General features: G+C 52.8%; 1 protein-coding gene across 2 annotated transcripts in view; it reads right to left on the reverse strand.

Moving 5' to 3' along the window:
• Positions 1-642: 642 nt before the first annotated feature.
• The window catches only part of TTLL4 (tubulin tyrosine ligase like 4), a 34662-nt gene continuing 17229 nt past the window's right edge, over positions 643-18075 (reverse strand). The window contains exons 2-20 of one of the 2 annotated variants that reach the window (XM_082691466.1): positions 15845-15996; positions 13271-14864; positions 12291-12400; positions 11872-11935; positions 9827-9948; positions 9303-9413; positions 8860-8936; positions 7952-8143; positions 7769-7851; positions 7417-7545; positions 5890-6012; positions 5490-5588; positions 5050-5184; positions 4528-4665; positions 3079-3181; positions 2283-2493; positions 2069-2139; positions 1602-1687; positions 643-1166 (exon numbers count right to left, since the gene is read on the reverse strand). In XM_082691466.1, coding sequence (XP_082547592.1) covers positions 908-1166; positions 1602-1687; positions 2069-2139; positions 2283-2493; positions 3079-3181; positions 4528-4665; positions 5050-5184; positions 5490-5588; positions 5890-6012; positions 7417-7545; positions 7769-7851; positions 7952-8143; positions 8860-8936; positions 9303-9413; positions 9827-9948; positions 11872-11935; positions 12291-12400; positions 13271-14766 — 3609 coding nt within the window. In that variant the 5' untranslated portion in view covers positions 14767-14864; positions 15845-15996 and the 3' untranslated portion in view covers positions 643-907. The remainder of the gene's footprint in view (positions 1167-1601; positions 1688-2068; positions 2140-2282; positions 2494-3078; positions 3182-4527; positions 4666-5049; positions 5185-5489; positions 5589-5889; positions 6013-7416; positions 7546-7768; positions 7852-7951; positions 8144-8859; positions 8937-9302; positions 9414-9826; positions 9949-11871; positions 11936-12290; positions 12401-13270; positions 14865-15844; positions 15997-18075) is intronic. The other variant, XM_082691465.1, reaches the window with a different exon arrangement.

The following is an 18075-nucleotide window of genomic DNA, read 5'->3' on the forward strand; positions in this document are numbered from 1 at the left end:
AATCCACCTGCCGTGCCACCAGACTCTGTGTGTCCTTGTGACCTGTGAGCCAGACCCTGCTGATCAGAGACTGCAAAAGGGGTAAGCAGAACCCCTCTGTGTTGCGGGGAAATCACAGCTTCTGCCACCTTCCCCTGGATTGTGCCCTTCGATGCATGGACACAGACCACAGCCACTGATTATCTGGGCTCCTTCACTGGGGCTGCAGGAGGTTTGCAAAGCTCACAAGACCTCTCACCTCACAGAGCGCTAAGAACTACCATCCATGAAAGAGAAGTCCAGAAGGCTGAACAGGTAGCAACATGAGGTCAGAATAGGAAGGCTCAGGAACGCTAGCTCCTGGGTACATGAAAGAAGTGAAGCCCCCAGGACCAGGACGACAGGAAATGGGTTTATCACGTGTGGCCTCGCCCTGCCTATCTACTGAAGAAGTCTGAAGGGTTCTCAAAGTGGCTCCTTCGGACAGGGTATGGGGTGCAGGGACCGAGGGGGAGACCTGAGGAGGTGAGGACCTTTGGAGGGACTGCCTCAGTTACAGGCAAAGGACTTTAGGCTCAAATATGTTTGGTGCGTTTCCCCCTCTAGAGCTGTAACTTCTCACCATACCAAGGTCGAAAACAAACCACACACGGCTCTCTGAAGTTAGAAACCAAACCCTGCTTTATAAGGCTGAGTGGCCATCAGTGGCTTTTCTGCAGAGATAAGAGGTACCAGCCAGTGAACCTTCCTCACCTTCTCCCCATTCCCACCACCCCTCCATACCCATCTCTGCAATTCAACCACTTCAAAAAAAATACTTGAGGAAGGGGCTGGGGCTCAGGCTGGCTAGCCAGCCAGCCGGCCGGCCAGTTTCCATGAGGTAGCTAACACCGGTGCTCCTAGGTGGGGGCTAGTGGAGAGAGGCCAGTCACGAGCTCACGGCAGCCAGGAGTGAGTCACCGGTTGACTGGGAGGTGGGGGAAGCAGAGAGTCTCGAGGTCTGCCCAGAGTACTTCATCAGAGGTAACATCTGGGTGGAGAGGCTGGGCTCTTTGCTGGTGTCCTCAAGGTCCTTGGAAGAGCTGGGTTTCCCAGGGAGAGGAGAAAGGCCAGCTTGGGTCTTCTTGGGCTTAGGGATGGTCCCGTCTTCAGAGGGCGGTATGCTTCCCTCGGAGAAGCTGTGTTTCCTGAAACAGGTGGGGAAAGAAATGGCTGAGATGGCTGTGTAGCTGGGACTTTAGCCTGCGATCTGCCTTCAGAGTCTGGACAGGCATTTCCAGCCTTCCGGGACTAACACACCATGACTAGATGGAGATAGAACCACAAAACACATCTTCTTTATTTGAAGGCGGAGAGCTTGGTGCAAATGTGAACACGTGAGAGGAGGCCTCAAGGAGCCCGCAGGCGGCGGGCACAGCTGAGACGGGCTGCGTGGGCAGGTGAGCCACACTCCAGCTCAGCTGCACCGGGCACATGGGAAGCCACCAGGCAGAGATGGTGGCTGCGTTCCCACCCCCACCCCCAGTGGAGAACGCTGAGCTCATCATCATCTGGGAGGAGAGGAAGAAGAAAACCCCCTGAACTCACAGCCAGCCCCTTTGCCTCGCCCAGACAGCACTCACCCCAGCTTGCCAGTCTCGGACTTGGAGAGTGCACTGAGCGCCATGTCACCCTTCGGGATGGTCAGAAGTGATGTTGGGAGAGACCACTAAAAGCAAAGGGAGCAGTGAGGCCAAAAGAGCTAGTCGGCCAGGAGTGCTCAGGGTCCTGGGACTCTCTCCCGACTCCACCTGAGTGATTGGGGGACTTGCCTCTTCCCTACCCCTCAGGCATGGGCCCATGTGGGACAACAATCTCCGTTTTCTCCAGATTTGGACCAGAAGTTGAGGCTACAAAGCACTCTGACCCTTGAAAGAAAGGCACCCAGGGAATCCTGGAGGCCATTATTCCTCTGAAAAGGAAGGGTCTGGAGACACAGGGGAGAAGTGAGAGGATCTGGACCTACAACCAACCCATGCTGTGCTCTTAAGCTGCACGGCCGAGGCTGCTGACTGGAGGTGCCCCCCGGCCCCGCAATGGCGTCACTCACCACTGGAGCAGAATCCGAGATGGCCCCTGTGTGGAACCCTTTGTAGCACCAACTGCGAAGCAGATCTACTCCTAGAACAAGATGAGCAGGGGTGGGACTTAAGAGGGTGCAATCAATTGGTGGACTCTTCTTGTCAGGGAGGCCCACTTCTTGGCCTACTAGGATTTAATCACTCACTACACACGGCCTCCTGTGGGCAGGGAGGATCCATTACCTTTGAGCTTGTTGCCATGGTACTTCTGTTCCCACTGGGTGGTGAGAATGTTGAAATATCGTGGCTGCTCAAAAAAGCGGAGATAGCGAGAGGAGATTCGAGAAGGAAAAATTCGTTCAAATTGCCCACGGCGAGAAAACTCATCTTCCATCTCAACCAGAATCCGCACGTCATCTGGCGTCAGGACGTCCAGCACAGATGCATAGAAGTCCTAAGGCCCAAGGAACGGAGAGGAAGAGGGTGGTTGGGTGGGAGGGTGCGGTGAGCACCGCTCTGAGGTCCTAAGGCTGCAGGACTCCCAAGGCAACACCGAGGCTGACTGTGGGTCAGCTTGGGACCCCATCTGTTCCCAGGCCTATGGCGTTCTGCTGTCTGGAGAAGATACTCCAGAGCACAGAAGTTTCAAGAGGTTTGCTGGATGGAGTCAAGATCAGAATCTAGCAACTGAGACTCAGCAGCTGCCTTCGGACTACTACTCTCATCTACTCCAAGAACACAGAGAGCTCCCCTGGGGCTCAGTGCACCTCAAGGGAAGAAACCCAAAAGGCCGACAGCTCAGACAACAGGGGACGGCTACAACAGCATCAGGCGGGGAACAGTGGTTGGCCACGTGGTAAAGGCCGTCAATTCTCTCCTGGAACCCCGCACAGGCCAGCAGATCCCTTCACGCCAAGGGACCCCGAAGCTGGGTTAGGAAACCCTGTCTTGGAGAGAGGGAAAACTGCTTGCCTTGGGCTCCCAAATGTCTCACCACGGAAACTTTGTTGGCACTTGGGGGTGGAGGGTAATCTCCTACCTGATCAGGAATTTTCTGGGTCAGATAATAGGCTTTCTTCATCTTCTGTGCAGTGAAATGCTCCGGGGCCACTCGACACTTCTCCCTGGGGGAGCTGGGCAGGCTAACGCGGTGGATGGAAGAGAAACAAAGGGTAAGGTCAGCAGCTTCGCATCCTGAGGACACGTGGAAAGAGTATCCCTCTCAGGACCCTTAGCGTAGCTGGGGGAGGAAGACAACTCTTGGTTGGGGTCAGGGGACTCACTGGGGCACCAAGTTTAAGTGGTTTGTTGGAGGGAGTCACCCCCTTCTCGAGAGAAGACAAAGACGCTGGGACAGACACCCGTTACTTGCGTAGATGGGACAGCGATGCACTCTATGCAGTAGCCTGAGCACCGAAGAGCAAGTAGCACGGGGTAACTATAAGAGTTCAAGGCGCCCTCACAGGCTGGTAAGAAAAGGGAGGGACTGCTGTGTGCATGAGTTCAGTTGCATTTGGTGGGCAGCCCCTCGATACCCAGCTCGGCACTGGCTGTGCAAACCAGGCACACTCCAGGACTCCCTGCCCTGCTTCCCCAGCCCCGGCACCATCACTACTGTGCAGAGACACAAAGATGGCCTCCACAGAGCCCATGGGGCAGTGGGTGTCAAGTGACAGCCAGCCAGAGTCACACTGGAATCCACAAGATGCGGTGGGGAAAGCAAATGTTGTTCCCAGCGAATCGGGACTGGAATCCCAGCTCTCCCACTCTGTAGTGGAATAACCATGGGTGGGCTGCCTAATTCCAGGGATTTCCAGTCTCTGCATCTATCAGCTGAGGACACGGATACCAGCCTCGTGGGCTGAAGTGGAGAGGAGTTACAGGTTTCTCCTGACACACAGCAAGGTCCCAACCAAGTATCAGCTCCCTCCCCTCAAGAGTGGTTCCAAGAGGTCTGGGGCTATGGTGGAGCTGGCTTCACGCAGATGCCACCCACAGCTAGGCTCTCATGGGTGGGTGATCCCAGCGGGGAGATCTGACTGAGGGAGGGTGTCAGGACGAAGAAAGCCCATGAGCGGAGGAGGGGACATTACGGAGGACAAGTGAGAGCCATGCCCATTTCAGAGAGGAGATGCCATTCACCGATCCTTCAACTCTGGGCTTCTGGGAGCAGCTGCCTGGTCAGAGCACAGGAGCCAGGAAGGGGAGGAGAGGGAGGGACACCTGGGAAAAGGAGGCCGCGGCCTCGTGTGTCCCTGTGAGGAGTTTAAAGCTGATTCTCCAGGCCCTGTGGAGATTCCTGAGCCCTGAGCAATAAAACCAGCCATACTTTTCAGGGGCATTGATGTGGGAAGAGGTGCGCAGGAAGACTTTGGGGGCAGAGTGTGCAGCACAGGAGACCAAGCAGGAAGGGGTGCTTGGGCTCTGTTCCTTCCCACAGTCCCCAGGGGCCAGCTCGTGAGCCACGGGACTGAGCACAGAGGCTGACCTGGTGCTGGCGCTGCCGGGGCTGCTGGAGCTGGGCACGATGTCCTCTGCATTGGGTAGGACGAAGCCTGCCAGGTTCAGAAGGTCCCGGATCATCTGGCCTTTGATGCTGATGTCCAGTGGGGAGCTGGAGTGGAGGCTTCAGGGAAAGGGTACAAGGGGCAGTAGAACAGCTTCTGGCCACGCACCCGAGTCAGGGCTAATCCATGGACACCTTGCCTTCCCGACCCCCAAGCACCGTCACGAGGGACTTGCTGCCCCACAGAGAGTGATCACCTCACTCGGGGTGGTTCCCGACTACTGCCTTTGTTTGCCAGGGGAAAGCACATGGTAGGGATCAAGTTGAAGAGAGCAACTTCTTGAGAAAATGGCTTAGAATGAGTAAAGGAGTGAAAAACAGATCTATCTATCTGCAAAATCTATTGCAGGAAAGGTCTCCCCGAAGTCAGCAAGACCAGAGCGGAAAGAGGATCGTGAGGACACAGGCAGGACTGTGCTCCGAGTGCCCCAAGAACCCACTTACCTCGGGGAGATGTTGACTTCCAGGACCCAGGGCTTGAGGTTTTCGTCCAGCATGATGTCAAAACCGAAGAGCTCGTGGCAGCTGTAGGGCCGTCGCACATACATCTTCAGCAGGCTGGTCACGTAGGGCTCTGACCTGGTCACAGAGAAGACCACGTCTTAAGCCCAGCTCCTCCTGCAGGGCCCATGTTATAGCTGCCCAGAGATGGGAGAACATTAGAACCCCAGGAAAAGCAGTTCCCTAGGGAAGCCTCTGATCTGGAGCCAAATTCTAGAGAGGAAGTTCAGTAAAAAGGCAGAATTCTAGCCACTCCTTTCTATTTCTGGTCCTCAGAAACTGACGCCCGGTGTGGTCAGTGTCTGGGGCACAGCCCCGTGTAGGCCCGTGAAAAAAGGGGAGGCCATGGAAGGCCCCACACCCAGGGTAGCAGCGTGACTCACGAGATGATGGTTTTGACAACAACATCCTTTATCTTCTCCCAGATGGCATCACTGTTGACTCCCTTCTGGCTCAGGTAGTTCCATAAAGCCTTCAGTGCCCTGCAAGGCAGGGGTGGAGTGGGGGTGGGGTGGGGTTATATTCTATGAACCAGTGATGACGAAAAGAGAAAGAAAAAGGAGTAAGAGGTCCAAAGGCACTCTCTCCATGTCTCTTTTGATGTTTTCAATTCAGAAAGAGAGGAGCTTGGATGAAAACAGACCAAATCTGAACTGCCCAGTGTTTATATGACCTTTGGGTTTTACATCAATCCTCATTGACCATGCCCCTGAACCTCCCCAAAGCCCAGAACCCTGTGTTCCCCTAGGTCTCTGCCTGACGGGGACGCAGCCTGACGGGTACCATTTGTGGCCCTGGCAGGCTGTTTCATCCACATTGGCCTGGTACTCAGCATTCTTTTTATTGACACTGTAGTTGGTCAGGTGCATGAACTTATTGCCAAGGCTCTTCATGGAAGGGGAATACCTAGAGGTGAGGAGAAAGGCAGAGGTAAGATAGGGAGACAGCAGGTGGACAGAGATCCAAACGTTTCCCCAAATCTCAAGGCAGTAAAGGACAAGTAAACAGATCGTTCCAGATGCATAAGAGCCTAAGAAGTACGTCTGTTGGCAAGGTTTCTAAAACACCACAGCTCCTTTATCATGAACAGCTCACAAAACTCAGAAAAAGTTTACTTATGTTTACTCATTTCTTATATAAGATGACGAAAGATACAGCCAAGCTCAAGAGAAGCACAGGGCAAGGCATGTGGGACTGATCGCCTTCAGCCCACCTCAGTCCTGCAGGACACAGCCCACAGTCACTGAGGTAGAGAACCTTCTCGTTTCCTCTTCCCCATGTGACAATGCGATTTATAGTAAGAAACTTACATCCATGTCCCTGTCCCTGGTTCCCGGCACAGAGTTCCTAAATCCCTTACAAATTCCCCAGTGATAAGAGCACTATCAGACCATCTTTTGATCTTTGATCCCAGTTCCTGACACACAGCTCCTGAAACCCTTGTAATTTCCTGGGCAATAGGAGCATCTTGTGTTCTAATGAGGCAACTTTGGGTGGGCTCCTGGATAGGGTCTGATCACCAGACAGACCAACCCATGATTAGAAGCTTGGAATTTTCGGCCCTGCCCCCTTTCCCCCCTTAAGAGGCAGAAGGGCTAAAAACAGAATCAATCATGCCTACGTGATGAAGCCTCCCTAAAATCCCCAAATACAAGGTGCGGGTTCTGGGTGGGGGATCCTGTGGGATGTGCTGGGAGTGGGGCCCTGAGAGGGCCAGGGTGCGGGGCACCCCTTGTCACACACGCCGCCCTGTGCCTTGTCTCCTCTGACATCTCACCTGGGCTCTTCTCTCTGGCTGTTAGCCTGTAACCAAACTTTACGATCTGCTATGATGAGCTGCTCTGACAAATTAATGGAAGCTGAGAAGGAGGTTCCGGGAACCTCTGACTTCCAGCTGACCGATAAGAAGCATAGGCACCTGGACTGGTGACCGGCATCTGAAGCAGGAGGAAGGGGCAACCTCATGACGCGGAGCCTCAAGTTGGGGGCTCAGACTCTGGTGGTGGGTGTGTGTGTGGGGGGGTGGCCAGTGTCAGACGGGAGTTAAAATGCAGGATACCCAGCTGGCGTTGCAAAGAACTGCCTCCTGTGGGGAAAAGTCCCACGCATTTGGTGACCAGAAGTGGCAGAAGTGTTCAGTGTGATAGGAGACACACAAGAGGAAAGGAAGATTGGGTTTTCCAGATACACCTACTTCTCCTTTGCCCACACAATGTGTTGTTTTTCAGCCCAGCATCCTCCAGTTCCCCTCATTCTCAGGAAAACAAGTCCCCAGAGCTGTCAGGGTGAGGCCTCAGCACGACCACGTACTTGCAACTGGCAAAGCGGACAAGTCCGTCGGAAAAGAGGTAAATCCGCAGAGGATCGTAGGAGGTGACGTAAACATAGATTCGCAGGTCGAACTTGCTGCCACTGATGAGGTAGGGTTTGTGTAGATACCTAAACAGGGAATGGCCAGCCTCAGGGACGTGACTGATTGAGATGGGGCTCAGTACGTAAAACAGCAGAAGCCAGCGAACAGTCCCCAAAGTAAAGACCTTAAAACCACTGGCTGAAGGTCGAGGGCTGGGAGGACAAAGGGCAGGCAAACGCTCTAAAAAGGGACCCTCTGGGCTGGGGAGGTGGGAATGAGGAGTAGGGCGTGAGCTGGTGACAAGCTCACCTCTGTACCAGGAGGGGCCTTCGCTTGGGGAGCTGACTCCACTTGTGAATGACCTGGATGCCAATACCTCGGGCTGATGCTGGCTAGAAGGCAAGTGGGAAGGAGAGGAGATTTGCTGCTGGCCCAACACGCCACCGCTCCCGCTCTTGGACCTCGGCCCGCTGCCTGCCGCCATCTACTCACCGGTTTAACAATCCACTTCTGGCGGCTGCTGCTCTCCCAGGCTTTGCGCAGGAGCTTGGCATCCTGGGGCAGGATGAAGGACTGGGGGAAGAAACTGAACTCCTTCTTGCCAAAGCGGCTCTGCATGCGAGACAGGTTCCTCCACAGCCGGTCCTTTCGCCCGATCTGGAAGGAACCTGGGAAGTGGTTCAGCTACAGAAGGGACAAAGTGGGAGAGCAGGGAGAGGGCCTGGGTAAGGCAGGAGGAAGACAGCAAGACTCACGGGGTCCTTTCAACCTCCTTAGCAGCACTCTGAGCTCTCAATCCACTTCTACCGTCACCATCTGATGGTAAGTACTCCCCTGCAGAGCACTCACCAAAAGATGATTAAAACACAAACAAAAAACACCAAAATGCAGTGCCCTCAAGGGGTAGATAGCTCATGAACAACCAGAGAACAGTGATTAAGGCAGACAAGATATTCCCTGTTAGTGTCTACTGCCATAACGGCCTGTATGGCAAAGACAGGAAAGCATCTGGCCTTCATTACATCTGGGGCAAGGGACTCCTCTGTCACAACAGGAAACCAGAGTCCTCTTTGTGCACACCCAGCTTGGAGGACTGGAGGCAATGCACAGCAGTCACAGCAGAGACAAAATTCACAGAAACAGATGTCACAGCTCAAGCCACATAGGAGAAGGAAGTGTTTTGGGGGGCTGCAGCTTGTCGGGGCACTGCAGTGCAGTGCACTGCGCCACTGGACGGCCGTGACCCCGCTGCCCGCTCCTCCCGCAGCGCCTCTGCTCCTGGCTTCTCTGCACCGTCCTGGCTTCTCTGCAGTCACCCTCCTCTTCCCCCCCTGCCCATACCAACCACCTCCTGCCAGGTCCGAAGTTCAGGAGAGGGACTCCCCAGAAAGGACCCCTACCTTCTGATGCTCCCGAATAGATCGGAAACTAGGAGACTTCATGTGGTGACCCCAGCAGCCCAGCCAGTCGTCATTTCCTACAGGAGGCATACCAGGGAGTCAGTCCCACTAGCAGCTCAGTCCTTGGGGCCGAGAGGCTCAGAGGCCCCAGACACACCGCTGGGCCCAGGCACAGCTCCCAGACCCAGGTTTCTAAGAGCTGCTGTGGAGATGTCCTATGTGAGACCCTGGGGTCAGGAACAGAACAATGGCTCTCTGTCTTCTAACTTCAAGGACCAGGCTCCAGCCTAGAGAGACTTCAGAGCTATGTCTTCCTATGAGGTGGGAAATCCAGGCCAGGGTCCCTGCAGAGCAGGAGGTACGCAGGGTTTCCCCCCCCCACCACCACCCTGAGGCCATCTGACAGGGCAGGGGACAAGCTCGCAGTAAGGCTGGTGACTCACTCTTGCTGATTTTGAAGTGGGACCGTCCAATGGTCTGCTTGACAATGTTGGGGGTCACAGTGCTCATCTTCCACCGGAGCAGCTTCCTCTGCTCCCAGGGAAGTTTCTCCACTGGGGAAAGGGATGGGGGGCGAGGGTGAAGGAGAGCAGGAGAGTCAGGGTTAGAAGTGGAAAGGTGGCGCCGCTGCCCAGCCTCCACTAGGGAGACCAGTCACTAAGAAGTGTTCTGGGCCAGAGTTTCAAAGAAGCACCCTTGGCAGGAAGAGGGGGCCCGAAGTGGTTGAGGAACACAGATCGGAGGGAGGTTGGCAGGAATGAAGCATGAGACGATGCAGCTGACAAGGGTCAGCTGAGGGAAAGACATGGAAAAGTTCCGAGTATCAGGCTGGTGAACCAGGCGGGGAACTGAGCACCAGAAAGGTCATTCTGAAAAGCCCCTTTCACCCCCCTGCCCACTGTTCCCAACTTGGCTAGCACCCTTCTCCTGGGGGCACTTTGGGGCTCAGACCCTTGGCCAGGGTTACCTCTCTCGTCCCGGGTGCCAAAATAGATGGTAGGGGGAACGTTGGGAAAGAGGCTGTAGACGAGGGCTGGCCGGACAACTTTCTCACTGGAGAGGGGTTTGGTCAGAATCTCTGCGCAGCTCCTACGATGCAAAACAGATGTGTGGTAGAGAAAGGGGAGGCCACGCCCCCAAAGTGCTGTCACTGTGTCCTTTCCTCAGGGGTGCGGTCTTTTGCACTGGGATTCCACAAAGACAAGTACTCAGTAAGTATTCTGCAACTACGAATCTCAACGGTGCCAGAGCTAACACCAGAACATGACACATAAAGGCCAGACTTTCCCATACTCCCTTCTGTGACACAGCTCCAACATTTCCCCTGACAAGCCATGGGCAGGGAAAGCCCTGGAAAAAGTGGTTCCGAGAGCAGGTATGCAACACTTGAACAAAGAGGAGTAAATGAGGAGAGAAAACGATATGGATAATGAAAAAGAAAGAAGAGCAGAAAAGACCTAAGAAGAAGTATAGAGAGTTTTAAAAAGAAAAAGGGGAAAAAGCAACAGAAAGGAAAGAAATAGGGATACTTCTAACTCATTTTATATTTAGGCTAATCTGAAGATGTGCAGATGCTCTCCATTTTGGAAATGATCTGGGACATCCGTGTGGTAACGCAGGACTGGGAATCTGGAGCAGTGGGCCGCTGGGGTCCAACCGTTGCTCTGACCATGGCGCAGCCAAGGCGATCTCAAGGGATCTCTAAAAACTGAACACCTCAGCTATCAGGTACAGGAGGAGAGAACCAGAGCACGTCTTTAAATAGCAGTGGGAAAGGAGAAAATAGTTATCACTCTCTCTGCTGAGCTGACATGACCCACAAAGATTACTATTTAAGATTAATCTTTAGCTTATAAAGAGCCATTCTACCTGTTATTTTGCAGCACAACAGAAATAGGCACTAGTATGGAAAACACTTTGGTTGTTTGAAATCGTTAAGATTATTTAAAAATGTTACTGGGTCCAGTTAAATACTAATTCTCAGCTAAGGAGTTCCAATGAATTCAACTCTCAATTCCTCGTTTCCAAAATATTTTATTTCAAAGCTTTTTAATTTATGGAGTATTAGAATTTAAAACTGCTGAAAATCAAGGAGAAGGAGTTAAGGCTTAGAAATAAGACAAGACAGGAATGTAAAATGGTAAAGCCACTCTGGAAAAGTTTTGGCAGTTTCTTAAAAAGACTAAACAAGCAGGGCGCTTGGGTGGCTCAGTCAGTGAACTAGGTCATGAGCTCAGGGCTGTGAGATCCAGCCCCGAGTCGAACTCTGCACTAGATTCTTTCCTCCTCCCTCCCCGTCTGCTCATCCCTCACGCTCACTCTCTCAAATAAATAAATAAAATCTTTAAAAAACACAACAATTAAACATGCAACTACCATACGACCCAGCAACTGCACTCCTGGACACTGACCTCAGAGGGACAAAGATTACGTTCACACAAAAATATGTACATCTCAGAACCGTGTCTGATAGTGGGGCACACTTATGATGTAAGGTGGCAATGACCCTTGTGGGTTGGCCAAATATTGTGTTTCTCCATTAACGCCTGATTAATTTTCTAAGCACTGCTTGAAATCCTTTTCTTTTTACTTGGAACAATTTCTTAGAAACTAACGACCAAACTGCAGCCTAAGAAACATGGTACTATTTTTAAGCCTGAACGATAAAATATGCTTCTAGTCCCCTCCATTGGTCCTTATTTGAAAACTAAAGTCCCAAATGTCAAAATCTGGTAAAAATGTGTTACAGTTAACATGGCCATTAATGACTTTATAATCTTCTATTTTTCAAAGATTTATTTTCTTTATTTGAGAGAGAGTGTGTGCACAGGTGAGCAAGTGAGGGTGAGGGGAAGAATCTTCGAGCAGACTCCCTGCTGAGTGCAGAGACCATAATCAGAGTTGAAACCCAGAGTCGGATGTTCAACTGACTGAGCCACCCAAGCACCCCTCTCTTTATAACCTTAAAGGGACAGCAAATAAGCCTGTACCAACGATCGAGACAACACTCACCGGGAGATCACCGCTACCGACTCGCTGGTGGACACGGCACTGAACGAGGAGCATTCTGAGTCTCCTGGAGGGGACAGAGCAGAGAAGTTCCACTGGCAGAGGCTGCTACACAAACCCACCACGCCCAGGCTGCGCTTCCTTGGGCATCCCGGCTCAGCCTTCCCGCAGAGCCACGAGCACCAACATGCAGCCTCACACGGCCTTCCATGAGCTTGGCAGTAGCACAGAGGAAAGAAGACTGGTGGACCGCAGGGCTAGTGTACCAATTTCCCAGAAGCCACTGCCACCCTCAGACCCATAAGGCAAACGATTACTGCAGGTGATAAAGTGAGTCAAGGACCCAGCATACAACTGTCAGCCCCTTCTCTCGGGGGTGGTGACCACTTTCCAGCTGGGAGGGGAGAAGGCTCCTTACTTACCCTCTTCCTCTTCATTCTCATCATGGCTGCAGCAGTCCTCCAAACCATCGACTAGCTCTTCTTCTAGATCTTCAGCCTCACCCAGGTCTAGCTGCGTGTCTGCAGGTGAACTATAAGAAAGAATCATGCCCCAGCCCAACCTCCGTAAGAGAGGTCACAGCTAGATTCTCATTGCTCCATCACCTCCCAGTGTTCGTCTCCTCCCCACTCGATGACTTGCTGTCTCTTGTCCAGATCTCACAAGTCATTTTTCTGGCCCTCAGAGTTTCAGTCTAGCCATAGTTCCTCAACCCTACAGCCCCTGTTGTGCAGGGAGGCACTCCATCTCCCATCTTCTCCCTCATAGCACATCAGTGCAAAATTCTGCATATAACACACCATCAGTAAGTGTCTGGTAATTGACTTCAAAGGCCCCTAGACCTCGGAATTCTGCACAAGGCCTTGGTGGACCAAGATTCCAGAGAAGTAACAAGGCACAAGAGAAGGAGCCAAGTTTGTGTATGCCCTAACTCTGAAATGGCTATCAAACAAGGAATGACAGAGAGTCTGCTTTGGTATGGAATTAAGTAAAGAAGTCGCAGGCCCCAATATTTGGCATTATCTCTTCCTGATTATAACCTGAAGCAGGGCTGCCAAACTCTTTCTCTAAAGGACTAGATAGTCAATCTTTTCAGTTTTGTGGGCCATTCAGTTTGCTGCAACTACTCAATCCTACCACTGGGACATGAAAGCAGCCACAGACGGCAGTAAACGAATGGGTGAGGCTGCATTTCAATAAAACTTTATTTATAAAAGCCCGCAGTAGGTAAGATTTGGCCCACATGCTGGTCTAGTTTGCCAACCTCTGCCCTAAATTGGAAACCAAAATGCCAGGGCAGCCAAAAAATAAAACCACCTTCAGAGACGCAGGGTTAGGGCCACCAAATTAAGGTGTACATAGTCCACTGCTCTAAAGGCATCGAAAACTTTCTCTAACTTACCTGCTATCCCTAGTAGGGGAGTCTGGCCCCCTGGCTTCCTTGGGCCCCTCCTTCCCAAGCTGGCCCAGATGGATGGAAGAGAGGCGGGTGGCCACGTCGGCTACACCAACAGGCTGAGGGGGAGAAGGCAGGATGGGAGTTTTCTCTTCTCCAAGTGCTGGGGAGTCAATCGCAGATCCACAGGCAGGGCTGTGGCTGACCGTACTGGCATGTGAGGCAAGGAGGTGAATGCTGATGCGTTTGGTGCAGAAGACGGTACTGTCCAACTCCAAGGTCTCCGAGGTACTAGGGAGGGCCCGCTTGTTCGCTCCAGCATCCTCCTGAGGGAACTGCTGGCCGACCACGGGAGACTTCCACTGCCGGTTCCTGGTGAGGAGATCACACTGCAAGCTGGGGCTCATGAAACAAGCCTGTTCAAACTGGCCGCCTGGCCTTGGCGTCTTCTCAAAGCCTCTTGCAGTCAACTTCCTCACAGCCTCAGTGAACCGAACTTCCTTAGCCAGAGCCTGAGAAACAAAGCCGCCGTCCAGGCCACAGGGGGGCAGCTCTGTTCTGGTGACTAAGTGACTCCGGGTGTACGGGGCAGAGGCCACGCTGGTGGTCAAAGTGTCTAAGGAGCTAGGGGCAGACAGGGTGCCAGAGGCGGGGGCCTCACCAAGGACAGTGCCATCGCTCTTGGGCACCTTATGTTCCACAGGCTGGAGGACACAGTCCCCGGTGCCTCCCGAATGATGCCAGGGGACAAGATGGATCATGGGAGAGGATACTGGCTTCAGGCCCTCTGGGGCCTTCGATAAAGGCACTTTAGTGCTATTTGGCCGCATGAAGGAGTTGTTATTCAGTGTGGGCTTGTAGGCAGAGGGGGCGGTGAGCGGAGACGGGATCTTCCCTGAGATGGCAGAGGCCAGGCTCTTCCCCGAAGGGTTTTCCCCGGCCGCTCCCAGTGAGAGGTATGGATCTGTGGATGAGGATGCCATGGGCTTGGCCATGGGGGAGAATGGGAAAGAAGGGGCCTTATTGGCAGTGAGTCTGATGGGGAGGCTCTTCTGAGGGAGAGAGAGAGGTCTTCTTTCCGGCAGGCCTGAGCGCAGGCAGAAGGACTCCAGCTGCTGGTAGGGTTTGTGCCGGTAGCTGGCGCGGCGGTACAGCAGGGTCCCGCTGAACACGTCCGGGAGGGAGGGCAGGTAACAGGAGCTGCTGGGGCCCGCAAGGATGGGTGAGCGCCCCGAGCTACATAAAGCACTGGGGCAGAAGAAATAGGCTGGCTGTGGTGGAACACCCAAGACGCCAGGGCCCAAGCCCGCTGACAGTGTCCCCACGTGCTTCCTCTCCAGCTTCCAGATTGGCTTCACCTGCTGATGGGCCTGCGCCCAGCCTCTGCCCTCAGAGGGTCTCTCTGGTGGCCGGGCGGGCACGGAGCCCGAGGGGCCACTCTGCTTGAAGCTGTTTCCCCGGCGGAGGCCAATACTGTAGTGCTCGGTTCCTGCTGAGGCCATGAGGGGCACCCATCATGGCCACACGGCCTCGTGGCCAGACTCAGAACAGGTGCCACGCACCTCCAGTAGTCGCAGCTGCATCCTCACTATCTGTCCACCTGGAGGGAGGAGAATCCATTGGGGATGTTATTGTCCCGCGAGGACAGAGAGTGGGCTACAGGGGTCCTTGGTGAAGCAACAGAGCCCCACCTCCGTTTCCCTGGGGCAACCAGCCGTAGCTGTCATTTAGTACCCGGAGAGAAGGACACTGGACTCCTACGGGGCCTGCAGGGGTCTTCCGGCTGCCCTTGAGCAATCAGGGCCAGCTTTGTCAAGGACTGGGACTTTACAGCTCCACCAAGCAGTCTGCTCACGTGTTCCCACTACCTCAGAGCCCTCTGCTCTCTCTCCAGAGAAAACTACATCTCTCTGTCTCACCATCCGTGACTTCTCTGAGTGGCTTCCTTCCTCTCCTAAGCCTGGTGGGGCTTGGAATAGAGCAAGTCTGGGGTGGCAGAGAAACCAGCCAATATCTTCCTCCTCCCCAACCAATTCTGAAAGCTCAGGGGTCACTTGAGAAACCTATTTTACATCTACTCATCCCTGACCAACTCTCTAGTGTGGTCTGCTTTTCACAGCTAGGTGTGACAACATGAGCTACAAGCAGATAATTCCCCCTGCTGACCTGCGGAGTTCACTCAAAAGCTGAGACAGTGACTTCACCTCTTTAATCATCTCGCCAGCTATACAGACTTAGAGCCCATCCCATGTGTCATTGGGAAAAAGAAGAAACAAAATGGAACTGGACACCAACATTATTTTTTCTTAAAGTGACCTTATTTACAGCAGCCATGGTTGGACAGGAGTTTAGGGGGTAGAAAACAGGGGAAGGAGGAGGAGAGCTTGCTTTATCCCAAGCCCCAGGCGTCAGCTGGGCTGATGCTGGTGGGGGGCGGGGCGGGGCGGGGGAGGGGAGGGGGGTAGGCAGCAGAGAGCATGGAGGGAGGGCCTGTCTCAGGCCCTCATTTGATGTTTCCTCTACGGCAAACCCAGCCAGTTAATTCTGAGTTCCAAACAGTCGTTAGGCATGGTCACTTACTGTCTAAATAAAAGTCACAAAATAATCTCCAGTTTTCACAAATGACAGCATCCAGAGGGGGAAAAACAAGACTCTTCTATAAGAAGTCACTCATCTAGGATAATTCTGAATGGAATCCTGGCATCCTTTCCAAGGAAGTGTTTTTGCAGTGGCTAGAGAGAAAGAATTAGCAGAGAATTTTTTTGTTCAAGTTACTTTAAAATACAAACTTCAACGGGGAGAGGACCTCATATTCTGGTAAGAGACTAACGGCCAAGGAAGATCCATGACTCGTGCCTCCACCTGTAGGAACCATTGGTGCTGTCTACAAACACAAAGCCTACAGAAGCCACATGATGTCACTCTCTTATCGGGCAAAGGCGAACTTATGTGGATTCTTTCTCAAGGAGAGAGAAGAACCACGACTCATGACTGCCAACATTCAATATCACAGTGGGCTAAAAACAGCCCAAGTTCTAAAACTAGATGTTGATGCCAGTAACCTCAAATTAAGGAGACAGAAAATGGACCTCCACCGAGTCTAAACCACGAAGTACGGTGCAGGGGCTAATTATACTCCGTGCATTTATGACAGCGAAGCAGACACAAGGGAAGAGTCAAAGTCTGCCAGGGACTTTACCAGACCGCATCTGTGTGCTGTGTATACTCAACAGATTCAGTCCCAACTCACGTCATCCTCTTTCAGGAATCCATGCCTTGCCCTCCCCGTGCAGGCCAACAGACACACCAAAGTGACGGGAGAGAAGGGCCAAGGAAATGGAACTGCACTGGACGGCTTGAAAAATACCCACTTTGTGGTTCCTCATGTGCTTCCCGCTACCTCAGACCTCAGGCTTTTACAAGTGCTCCTCCCTAGAGTCCTTTCCTTCTCTTTGACCAGACTTGAAAAGTACTCAGCTTGAATACCCCCTTCTCCAGGGAGACTTCCCAGACTCTCCACTTTGAAGAGGGTGCCTCAGCCGCATGCAGGCCACTGTCACTGCTTCTACTACCCTGCACTTGAATAATGCACCACTTGTCTGACCAGGAGCCACACGTGCATTTTCCACTAGCTCGTGTCCCCCGCAGCGTCTGGAACACAGTACGCGCTCAGTACTCTGTTGAATGAATAAACTGCAAAAGTTCAGTAAATGAAGGGGACACACACTGGCAGTGATCAACACCGATCTGGGCACCTAATAAATGCCGGGTGCTGTGCTAGGCACTTTACCTCTGTTCTCTTATGTAATCCTCACAAAAACCTTACAATCGATTTACTGACGATGAATCCGAGAATCAGAAAAGCCAAATAACTCTTCTATAATTAAACAACCAATAATGAGTGGTGCCAAGACTAAAACTCGAGTTTGTCTGACTCCACATGCCTCTTAAACAGGAAGGAAACACACGCTCAGTCCCTGTCCCCTCAAATCACCCTTCGGTTTCAGGGACAAGACAAAGCTCAGGTTGGAACCACTCTCCCAGTTCATACTGAGGCCCTGGGGGGTGAAGCCTGGAAGAGCATGCGTTCTCCCACCCCACCCCCTGCTGTGAGCACTGCACACCACCCCAGGGCCGGGTGAACAGAACCTTCCACTCCTCCCTTCTGCACACACCAGGCGGCATCTGCCTCTCTGCGTTATATAGCATACGAATCTCTAGGGCCAGAAAAACTGAATGCGAGTGGCCTGGCATCTGGCTAACTTGACTGCTAATCCAAATGAGGAAGAGGGAAGCCAAGAATACGCTCCCACCCTCTTCAGAGGCTGCAAGTGGCCCGCTCCCAGGCAGAGTGCAAAGCTGGCCAGCTGGGCAAGCGCCAGAGAGAGTCAGGGGACTCTCCTCTCTCTAGTGCAATTCCAGATCTCTTATGTCTTTGCAGTGGCTGTTGCCCACACCTTGTTTCCTCTCACAGTCCCCCTGATGTGTAGGATGGCAGCTTAGAAAAGAGCCACCTGTCTTCCTAAAGAAGCATTATCTGGACACAGGGGCCAAGCAGATGAGAAGATGGTTCTGTAGAAGTCTCTTTCCGGGAAAGGGCTCCACTGAAAGGAAACGATGGCCAGGGTTGGCTAAGATGACTGTCAGGAACTGCCAAGCAAAACAAGTCTGTCACGTCAGATAATCTGCACAGACTAGATTCGAGAACATGAGGTAAACAGTATCACTCCTAACAGTACCACATACAAATAAATGTTCTGACCTGGTATCACAGTTCCTGCCTCAGAAGTACTGTCTGGTTTAGATGAGGA

Source organism: Mustela nivalis (assembly GCF_964662115.1).
Source record: "Mustela nivalis genome assembly, chromosome: 11".
Lineage (NCBI taxonomy): Eukaryota > Metazoa > Chordata > Mammalia > Carnivora > Mustelidae > Mustela > Mustela nivalis.